At 47.4% G+C, this 11,363-nt stretch overlaps 1 protein-coding gene and 1 non-coding gene across 3 annotated transcripts; one reads left to right on the forward strand and one right to left on the reverse strand.

Annotated features, from left to right (window-relative positions):
- Positions 1–6,652: 6,652 nt before the first annotated feature.
- Positions 6,653–8,770, reverse strand: LOC117840555 (uncharacterized). The gene is made up of 3 exons (XM_034721071.2): positions 7,304–8,770; positions 7,069–7,150; positions 6,653–6,893 (listed from the first exon to the last, which is right to left on the reverse strand). Exons 1-3 carry the CDS (start codon positions 8,671–8,673, stop codon positions 6,888–6,890), a joined length of 1,458 nt encoding a protein of 485 aa, XP_034576962.1. The 5' UTR covers positions 8,674–8,770; the 3' UTR covers positions 6,653–6,887.
- A 306-nt stretch (positions 8,771–9,076) lies between these two features.
- On the forward strand, positions 9,077–10,412 carry LOC117840644 (uncharacterized). Of its 2 annotated transcripts, XR_011897122.1 has the most exons (3): positions 9,077–9,402; positions 9,483–9,754; positions 10,044–10,412. It is a non-coding gene; the product is annotated as an uncharacterized protein (transcript). The 2 variants fall into 2 exon arrangements; XR_011897121.1 differs by having other exon boundaries at positions 9,483–10,412.
- Positions 10,413–11,363: the final 951 nt, after the last annotated feature.

The following is an 11,363-nucleotide window of genomic DNA, read 5'->3' on the forward strand; positions in this document are numbered from 1 at the left end:
CTTTTGCAGTTCATCCAAGGAGGGCATTAATAGCCACAATCGCTCGCTGCCTAACCTGATCGGCCGAGTCTAAAGTCCTCTAGTCGTGATCAGCTGACCGAGGGACTTCTGGCATATGGCGATGGAGCTTGATTGCTTCATGGGCCAGGTTCTGCCTCTCTTGCTTCAGCTCGGCAATGACAGATGAGAGGTCTTGAAGTCTCTTCTATTCGACAGCTATGGCCTTGGTCACCTGCTCCATCTCCTTGGCAAGCTCTGCCCTTCACCGTTTAAGGCGATCTATAGCACCAACGATATCTGGGCAAGAGCTTTCAAGGAAATTGATTCGGTGATGTACCTCTTAAGCTTGATGCTTGTAAGAGTCTTCCTTCTCGTGGGCTTTTGCTAGTTTGGCGTGATCGGCCATGTGGTGCAAGGCCCTGAACACTGGAACCCGCATTAACTCGATGTATGCGGCGGGTGCCAGAGCTTCCTCTGCCTCCTTGGGAACTCGGTCTCTGATATCGCTAAAGAGCTACTGAATCGGCGAGGCGTCTTCCACTAATCAGCCGATATCTTGTTGGAGGAGGATCCGTATGCTCTCAAGCTTGGCACGGACGTCGTCGGTGATTGAGCTCAGTGTGACTTGACGGGAAGCAACCTCCTCATCATCAGAAAGTGTGACCGCGAAAGAGAAGAGACTGTTATTGGGGGCATCTTGTTCCTGCGAAAGAATAAAAAATAAATACAGATTAGCCGACGGTAATGGGAAATCGGCCGATTCGGGTGACAAGTCTCTTACCTCTTTGAGACGGATTTCTTCTGCTTGCGTCTGCGGGAGTGCTACCCTCGACTCGAGAACTGACGTGATCGGTTCATCAGAGGAGGAAGATTCGACGATTATTGGTGCCCTGCTCGGGTCGGCCTCCTGGAAAGGTACGAGAAGCGGATTTTTATAAGTGTAATACAATGATAAAGGCTGACGGCATATGACGACTGTCATACCTCTGTGGGTTGCTCGGCCGATGATTGTTGGAAGGGTACAATTGATGTGCCCAGGGTAGCCTGCATCAAAATCGGTTAAGCTTTTGGTTAAGTATCAAAAAATTGAGTTAAGGGATTCTCTACCTCGGTAGGAGGAATTACTGGCGCTCCGATTTCTGCTTGGGGTGTGGCTAATTGCTGCGGAGATTGCACTGGAGCAACTTGCACGGCCTGACAGAAAGAAGAAATTAATATTGACAGAATACTTAGAAGGATGTGAATACGAGGTTACCTGAACAACTTCTACTAGCAATGATGCAGCGGCCGCTCCAGCTTCTGTAGCAGCCTGGGGGTCAACTTCTTCAATGATCGGAAGAATCGGCGCAGCCAAAGATTCAGCCGTTGCCGCCACCGACTGATCGGCAGATTCTATGCGGGCACGCACTCGGCGGCTCGTCTTCTTTGAAGTCTTCTTCAGTGTCTGTTTTGATCGGCCGGTGGTGATGTCATTGATAGTTGGGGCATGATAGCCGATGAGTGGGAAGTGTGTGTATGGATAGCGATTCTCTATCAGCCTGCCACTTCGGCTGCGTGTGGGAGGAAGTCGACTCTCGGACTATAAAAGAAAACAAGAGTTAGTGGCAAATTTGTAGTATAAAAAGGAAACGACATTGAAATCGGCTGAGGAAAGAGCAGTACCGCTGCATTAGGGTCAATGTTGTCAGGGTCCAGATTGTTGCAGTATATCGCAGGAGATGCACAAAAGAGATGTCGTTTCCATTCTGCCCACCATAGTTTGAATTGTTGGACAGCAAAAGGTGCCACTATCCAATCGGTCAGATCAATGGTGCTGGAATCGGGCACTAAGTCGCATAGCTGACTATAGTCGAAGCCCTTAGTAAGCGCATCTCGAAATTGTGCACGGCCCGCAAAGTAAACCTGAATCGGCAGCTGACCAAGGCTGAATTGCCGTGCCGCGGCTGAAGGATTGTAAAACTCATAGGTCGGCGAATCCTTCCCGGAGAAGAAGTTTGCTGGTAAGATCCCTGGCTTGATCAAGGCATCCGTGAGATCGTTATCAAAATTGTTGGACGTCGAGTCATAACAGAACAGAAGCTCAAAAAGTGGTTCTGTTCTCTGATACGGGTACCAGCTGGTGGGTTCTTCACTAAAGCCGTTGTAAAAACATCTGAAATACTCAGCTGTTTGGATGGCGGTGAGCTGGCAACCAGGGAAGGCTGACGCTGCTTCGCCGAAAGAGGTGCATCGACACCGTACGGTGGGGTTTTCCTCTGACTCAATATTGGGGAACGTCATGATCTCTATCCGCTGCTGTGAGATCTTGCTCATATACAAATTAAGCTAGAGGGTGATGAACCACCAGGGGCCACCAAGGTTACTAATCAGCTCCCCCTTGACAGCTTGACGCCGATGTGGTGCATCATATGGTAGGCCGATCCCAATAAGTGTTTTCCTAAAGGAACATTTGCTCCTCTTGACAGGGCTTCGGCCAGGGCTTGTGTGTTGGAGGAAGGGCCGACTGCCCTACCGCAGAAAAGATGTTTCTCTAGCCACATCATCAAGAAGGCCGTGTATTCTCTCTCTTGAATTATCCCGGTCCTCGTGTTCATGTTGATGTACCCCTTCCACCCGTCGATTCCTTTTATTTCCAGCCGATGGGTCGGCTTGACCAGATAATTGAAGGGAGTATTGGGGGAAGAAATGTTAAGGCCGGTCAACATCACAACATCGGCCAGGGTTGGGGTCATGAGTCCATGTCCAAAAAGAAACACATTAAGTGCGTCAGACCAGAAATAAGAAGCTGTTATCACCAAGGGTTCATTCTTTTCCATCTGGGATAAGGATAAGTTGATGCACTGGCTGATTTTCTTTGCATCCCATTGAACTCTCTTGGAGTTGGCCATTCTTTGGTACCACTCCTTCCAGCTGGCAGTTTCATTCAGCCAAGATCTAAAGGTGCCCGACCACTAGTCCAAATCCATGGGTGATTGTTTAAATGGAATTCTCTAGGTCTCTAAATTAATCATATCGGTTGGGTCTGGGTTCCCCATAGGTCCTAAGCAGATGAGACTAGGAGCTTCAGAAAGGCGAATAGTAATTTGGTGTCTGACTGCCTAAAAAAAGGTAAAAAGTGAAGAACTAAGAATGGATCTAAAAAATGTATGGGCGGTAAAAAAAAGAGAAGAAGAGTTTCGGATGCTTACCTCCGGGATAAAGCTCATTGTCGCCGATGGAGTTGCCGACGGAGCCTCTGTCACCGATGGAGCTGCTGCCGCCGCTGATGGAGCTGCTGGCGGAGCCTCTGTTGCTGGAGGAGTTGCTGATGGTGCTGCCATTGAGGAGATGGGGTGGAATGTAGATGAAAAGAGGATCGTCGGAGAATGCAGTTGGAAGCCAAAAGGGTGTCGAGAGAAGATGGAAACTGATGCGCCGGGAAGGAAGTTACTGGGCTTGTGAAGGAGAAGCGGCAGGGCGTGACCAGTATTTAAAGACGGTCTGAGAGAAGGGGTAAAGGCGAGATTTTTACCGCGCTGTCTACACGAATTTTGGGGGAGCGGTTGTCTCAGGCGCCCGTTTCAAAAAGATTGTAATCATCAAGTAGAAGACTACGAAACGGAAGGAGATTTTTGCCGCGTTCATTTCAGAGGAGAAGTTAAAAAAGAATTTCGAAGTAAAAGTCATGTTTTACTCCGAAACTGGGGGGCATGTGTTGACGCCAAGTTTTGACACGTATGGGATCGGCGTCAAGGGAAGAAAGGAATGGTCGATGCGGCAGATTAAAAGGTCACGACTGGGAATCGGCCGATTGGTGCTACAGTTTGGAATTGCCCGATTGGCGCTATAGTGTTTTGGCGGACGGAGTTGGTACAGATCGGCCGATTGGAAGGCTGGAGCGGTTGGGCTAATATGGGCTTAAAGTGGATCAGACAGAGAATATAGAGAAAGTTTGGCTCGTGGGGGTATAATAACAACTCCGATACAAGTTGTATTTGTAAATATTCGTTTTCATTTAAAACTAGAGATAGATCCTAATCGGTTAGGAAATTGGTTGTAACAGGCTATAAATAGCCATCTTTATAGATTTGTAAAAAACACATCAATCAATACAAACAATCTACTTTTTCATTGTACTTTACTTTCAAGGCGGTGACTTTGCCAATACTTCTTTTTCTTTCACGAGTTCGTACGGGTTGGTAGGGCTGCATTGACACGATCTCCGGCCGATTCTGTAAGTTCCGTTTATCGAATAATATCTAAGCTTTAACTTCAGGCGTATCGCTGTCGTTTCATTTAGATTTATTCACCAGTTATCGATATTTACTAGAATTATAGGTTTTATCTATTGTTCTAGTTTTATCACCAGTTATCCAGCTTGAGGTTTGAACTGTCGGCTTTATTATTGCTATTCCTGTTCATCATTACATAGCCGATTAGATCTATTTCAAGTGTTGCATTTGTAGCGTTATTTAACCTACTTTGGTAATTTCTTCATAATCGCTACGTGATTATCGGCTGTCCTATAACTGGTCATCTTCATAGCAAATCGGCCGATTCGCTAATACGCTTTTCGAGACAGATTGGAACTTCAGCCGATCGAAACCCCTGGAATTTAATACATTTCTTTCCTTGTCAATCAACAGGTCAGATTGACTGGCACGCCGTGCGAACCGCACCAGGGCGATCACCCGAACAGGAGGTAAGCAGATTCTCCCGGGTCGTGTGTCCGACGCTGAAGGCCATCGGCTGATTTTTAGCGCCAGATTTCATTGGGGACCCTTTTATCCCGGTTTGAAACACCAATCGGGATAAAAGACCCCCTTTTATCCCGGTTGGTATTACAAACCGGGATAAAAGGCTCTCGACCCTTTTATCCTGGTTGGCGGTTGGTGTTACCAACCGGGATAAAAGTGGGGGGTCTTTTATCCCGGTTGGTGAGCCCCCCCACCAGTGACCGAGCTTTAGTCCCGGTTGGTGAACTTTTTGTCCCAGGCCAACTTTAAACCGGGACAAAAGGGGACGCATCAAAAGCCAATTCTCTACTAGTGATATGTGCCCTAGGTGATAATTTTAACCAAGTTACTTCTTTTCATAACTTTTTTGCACAATAAGAAAGTATTCCACTTCTTTCCATACAAGTGAAGCAATTCATAAATTATATATCTCCCTTGTTTAGCAGGAGTTCAGTGTAAACCTATGAGGAACATGGTGATTTAGGCAGATTCGGATGAATTTATTTCACAACGACATTAGTGGCTTATATTTTTGGTGTGTTGGCTATTTGACTTGATGCGTGAAGGGAGGACGACATGCCAGATTTGGTGGTTGAAGACCTACAGTGGGCATTGTCAAGATGCTTTGAGGTTCATTATTCCTGGGAGTTATAAGTCACGCGATTTTTCACGCGAAATATGCAGGTGTGCGGTGCGTGGGATTCAAACCCACGACCTCAAACCTTACGCGTAGCTTCCTTACCATCTCACCTTCACAGCACATCTGACGGAGTAGGGGATGCAACCCTTTTGTAGTAACTCGTGGGGGACCCTTTAGTCCTGGTTGGTAACACCAACTGGGACTAAAGGTCCTTTAGTCCCTGTTGGTATTTCCAACCGGGACTAAAGCCTGGAGGCTTTAGTCAGGATTTCTAATACCAACCGGGACTAAAGGATCACTATTACCCCTGGTTGGTGTTACTAGTCGGGACTAAAGGTGTCTCCAAGGACGAAGGATCATCTTTAGTCCCGGTTGGTAACACCAATGGGGACTAAAACATCTTCAGTCCCGGGTCAAAAACAACCGAGTTTTTTATTGAGGATGGAAGGTTGTTTTTCTCCTAGTGCAAGGCTACCACGTACAACATGTTTCTCATAAAATAAACTTCTGTGGCAATTACTTATTTGATTTTAGATTAGGCAGATACGGTGGATCCAAGATCACACATTAGGGGGGCTTATTTCCTCTTATTCTTCCTCCCTTCCCTTCTTCTTCCTCAAAATTTGTAGGGGGGCATTGGGGAGGGGGGGGCCTCCGCCGCTGGATATGACCAAAGTATGCACTATCGAAAAATGTTTGCACCCAAAAAATTTTATCACTGGGTGCGATGAGTATTTCAATTTGGTGACAGTTGAGAAGTTCTATTTTACACCTATCAGAATCAGGTAATGCCTTCCCTCTCCCGTCAATATCAGTTAATGTTGCTTCGAGTTCAGAACATCATATAACTACTTGACTTAGAAATAAATTAGCTAATTTTAGTTCAAATTGTAACTAATCTGTTGGTGCAGTTCGGAGCATGCCCCGCACACTGTGCTATCTATTTTTGAGAGGGTACATATATATAGGACGCACACAACCACGCACACCACACTCACACCGCACGCACACACACGCGTGCGTGTCCATACACACGCTAGAGAAAAGATTGGAGAGACTACAACCCTTATTGCACGGGAAACGCCCGCGTGCACAATAACCTAGGATTAAATCCTGCAAGACCAGCAGGAATTCGTCCCCACTGGGGATCGAACCCATGACCTCCCGCTGGAGGCTCCGGTGCTACTGAGGCCTGCTGACAAACTGGTCAATGCAGACATAATGAAAGAAAAGCAGCTCGTGTAATTGTCTCCCGCTAGGATAGACATTATTTGGCTTAGACCAGATTGAATCTATGTAAGGCAGCAATTTCTTTTGATATAATGTTATTGATTTTTCTATCTTTCCCAATCATATATAGAAAGACTGTTTCATTACATCATAATGATCACATGGCACGTGCAACGCGCGTGCATAGTTACTAGTTGCTCAAAAGGAACACTACCTTATAAAAAAATTAGAAATAATCTAAATGATGCTTTATAATGGTAAAATGTTCAAGCTTCCAGCTCTGCAGTGCGAGAGTTAATTATTCACGCCTGCAAAGAGAAGACAAGAAAAGCAAGCGTCAGATCCATGAGCTGTATATATTGGCGACATATTGGTTTCAGCTATCAACTGATAAGAATAAAAGAACACATCGGGTTTTGGAAGAAAAACAGAAGTCTGTACACCAAAGCACTTAGCAAAGTGAACAATGGATAAGCAACTAACCCCTTGACGGAGCTTCCCTTTCACTGGCCACCGAATCCATTCGGCAGGGTATTTCCACCAACGACACATCAGTCCTTTGTTCCTGTAATTAAAGCACATAAGCACAGGCGAAGAATCAGCTAATAACTCAGTAGCACATAAATAAAACTACAAGATCAAATGAGGAACTGTAAATTCAGACCCAAAAAATGGCAAGAGAAACAAAGTAGGGAGTAGAGAGACAACTACGACATACCAGTGCTTACAACTGCAACAGGTATAGACGTGCTGGATGAAGCTGCATGGACCCGGCTCTGTGCCACGTAAGCTGCATTGATCCATGGCTGGCGACCAGGAGCCGCTGCTAAGGTGATATTGCACAAGCTGATGTTCCCTTGGATGGAAGTACATGATAGTGCCACCTACAAGGGTAGGCAATGCCTTGGCAGAGGCACTAAGATTCCTCCGATGTAAGAAAATGGCCTTATCTCCTATGCTTGTCACCGGGGTATACTTTTCCATGACAAGATCTGCGAGCTTGTAAACTAGCAATTTGGAAGCGAGATCCTTACTATGGCCTATCACCAGGACCTCCGAGTCGCACTCCACCAAGAAGACAGGCACACGTAGTTTATCTGCAGTACACTTGACGATCAGCTTCGGTGGCTGTAGCACTTCACCTGGTAAGGGTGTGTCTATTTGGAAAATCTTTGCTGAATGATCAAACTCCAGATTATACACCACGTAAATCTTGCTCTGGTACGGGAAGGGTGCAAAATTTATGACATAGTTCCAGGTGGACATAGTCCATTGGTGATCCTGTGAGGTAGCAACGGCCACACGACGTGTCGTACGGAGCGCAAGCATCACGGTGACGACACCATCATCAGCGAAGGTAGCAGCAGTAGAGATGGATCTGAGATACGGAAGCTTCTTTCGCGAGGATAAATGTGGGAATACCTCGTGCATCTGCGGGAGGAGAGTCTTGAGTGGTGGCAGGTCAAGAATGTCGCCGGTGAAAGGGTGGAGCAGGCGGATGGCGGTGTCGTCGTCCCGCTGCAGGACGAGGAGGCCGTTGAAAGAATCTAGAACGCAGTGGTCCTCGAACAGCGGCATGTGGACGCGGACGAAGGCTCCCGTGTCGAGGTTGAAGAAGCGGACGTAGCCCTGCAGCTTTGGGTGGCCGGGGTAGAGGCCGCCGCCCTCGGAAAGCATCATCCAGCGGCGCGGGTGGAAGCGTGGGTCGACGACCCCGCGGCCGCGCGGGGAGGCCGTGCTGGATCGCCATGGGGCACAAACGGCGCGGAAGCGGACGTAATCCAGCAGATCGCCGGCAAGCAAGCGCGACGCTACCAGGCGAACCAGATCCTCCGGCAGAGACGACGCCCAGGGGGACGCCGCAGACATATCGGGGGAGAGTGTTGCCGTCGTTGGCAAAGGTGCGGCCATCCTTGAATCGCCGTACGTCCTGATCCAGCAAACAAGCGAGAGTATGTGCGCAGTTGTGGGATTGATCAGTGGCCGGCGGGCGAGATGGCACAAAACTCGATCGCTCGTAGGCGAGGCCAAGAACTCACGGTTGTAGGCGAGGTCGATGGAGGCTAACGCGCGGAACGCTATATGCATGACGCGCCCGCTAGGAGCCGGTGGCCATCCGACTCGTACCAGGCTGCAACTTCGGACTCCGACCTCGAAATGGAATTTCTTTTCGGTGCCGCGGACTGGCCGTAGTCGACACGAAGAGCGTGACACTCGTGTTGGTTTATGAAGCAAAGAAGGAGATTATATATATTGTCTTTATTTTTTTTCGAATCATATGTTGTCTTTTTTATTGTTAAATTATATAGATGGACTACACCAAAGAGCACTACTATCCTATGCAACATCAGGCTTCGTGCTGCCGTTTTAAGTAAAATGTCAACAGCTCCATGGCTCAACGCATTCCAGTGAAAGGAGGAAGCCGCCATCCTAGCTAGCGGCTTGGGATCACACGGTGGCGAGTCGTCCTGCATGCCTGCATGCGGCACATGCCTGCAATGCGGCACATTGGAGTGACTAGCTAGCTCACTTTATTTTGTTTGCAATGCATGCCTGCATGCGGCACATGCCACCAACCTACCACCCCGAAACGCTAAAGCCATGAGACGCATGAAGAAAACGTCCGTTGGGGCAGAAACGCGGCCATCCGCGGTGCCCTGCTGCCACAAATTTTTCATCCCTCATTGGATAAAAAGGGATGCAGCTTTGCACCTTTCAGCTGGGAACATTAGTACCAATGGGTGCCACGAGAGTTGTTTTGGCTATTGTGGTGCTTGTACTCAACGTAGCAGCAGGATCGGGAGCAGGAGAAGAAGAGTAAGTAGTAATTTCTCCCAAGACGTGCTTTGTTTCCGTGACTGAATTGTTGCTTAATTGCCTTCTTGTTGCATATGCAGGTGGTACGAGCCATGTTCGACCGCAAGTTTCCATCTTGATACCCACGGGTACATGTCGGTCTTCGGGACAATGAAGACTTGGATCTTTGACCACCGCGACAAGGACCCGATCGATTTAGCGGAATACGAGAACCCAAAGCTCACTGTTCAAGACCTCAAGAACAAGCCTCTTCACTGGTTCATACCTCTCCTAATGGGCGAGGGGACTGCAAGCACCAATTTAGCTTTTCGAAGCGATAATTTGTATTTATCTGGCTTCACCAACCAGAAAGGTGAGTGGTTCAGTTTCCAAGTAGATGAGGATCATGAGTACGTGATTCCGGGGTCGACAGTTTTAGGCTTTAAAAGTAACTACGCAAGCCTCGTTGGAGGTGGGCCGGGGACGGGTCATGAACCTTGGGAGTTTTTAGTAGATTTAGATATAAGTAGAGCTGAAATCTTAAGCGCGATAGCTGTCTTGAGTGAGTACGACCCAAGCACAACGCCTGACCACGTGATCAAGTTAGCATTAGCGAGGCTAACAGTAGCGTTCATGGAAGCTCAAAGGTTTCCATTTATCAGGCAAAGGATGTATGAGTTGTGGGAGAATGGTGGTCCAGGCACGCTCGGCTGGCGGGGAGCCAAACTTGTTGTGCATTGGAGTGACATATCGTGTGCCCTTCGAATTTGGGACACGAGAGCCGACAAGGCCAGATGGGACAGTCGCGAAGCAGAAGGGTTGAAGAAGGAACCTCCCGTCGGCCTCGGCATCGCTACCCCCGAACAAGCGCTGGCCGAGATTTGGCCGATTCTTATCAGCCAGTGCACCGAGCAGTGAAAAGCACACGACTTTATTTTCTTTACCATACAGTTTAAATAAATGTACCGTAGTACTACTTGTAACCGCTATATGCAGAAAGTATCGAGATGGTATTTTCGACATGTGTTAAATTCCTGCCTGCTCCTGTGTCCCCCATCTTCCTATTATATTTGGAAACACGGTTCACAATCGTAAACAAATCGAGCCCAACTTTCCTTTTACAGTATAACCGCTCAGCGCTGGTACGCACAGAGCCTTCGGATGAGCAACACGTGGTATCTATCAGGCCCGTGCAATTTTCCCAGCAGATTACTACCGATGCACACAAAAGTGATTCATCCAGCAAGAAAAACTCACACATTCACAGAAAAAAGCACAGGTCCCAAATTTTCTCATACGCAAGTACATGAACCTAATTTGCAAAAAAAAATTACAATATGCTATTTACACTAAACAGTAAATACCAGCAAGTAGTAGTTTCAGTAAAGTCTGAAATCCAAAAAAAAAAGATAAAATTGTCTCAAGGTGGAGCTTTAATTAGAACTACCCTTTCTCAAGCATCGACATCTACTGTAACATAGGATGCCTTAAATCTATATCTGTTCTAGTTTACCTGATGTTTATGTTCCATATCATAGATGATAGATAATCCAGCGGGCAGCTCAGCTAAGCAGGAAAAAAAAGGATAAAAGGGGAAACAGATCTCCGAGGACGACAGCAACAAGGTCTTCCTGCTCCTCTAGGCCAAGCTCAGCAACTCTAACGGTTCCCTAAAAAATTCTTTCCAAAATGATGTACTAGAAGCTATGCTAAAATTTTCTTTCCCTAAAAACATATCAACCCACAGCAGAACGCCAATAACTACCCCCAATATTTGCCACGTCATCATAATTGGGCCTGCCTCCAGAACAGAGCCCCCATCTACCTCCAGAATAGAGCTCCATCGCTCCTTTGAGCAGAGCTTGCCGCCGGCTAAATTCACCGTATCCCGGCCGCCTCCGTTCGATTCCTCGCACCAACAGCTTCCCTCGCCATCCTGCATCCATTTCACCCATCACCGGTCTTTCTCGTCCATTGTCCAG

The sequence above is a fragment of the Setaria viridis genome, chromosome 9 (assembly GCF_005286985.2).
Source record: "Setaria viridis chromosome 9, Setaria_viridis_v4.0, whole genome shotgun sequence".
Classification (NCBI taxonomy): domain Eukaryota; kingdom Viridiplantae; phylum Streptophyta; class Magnoliopsida; order Poales; family Poaceae; genus Setaria; species Setaria viridis.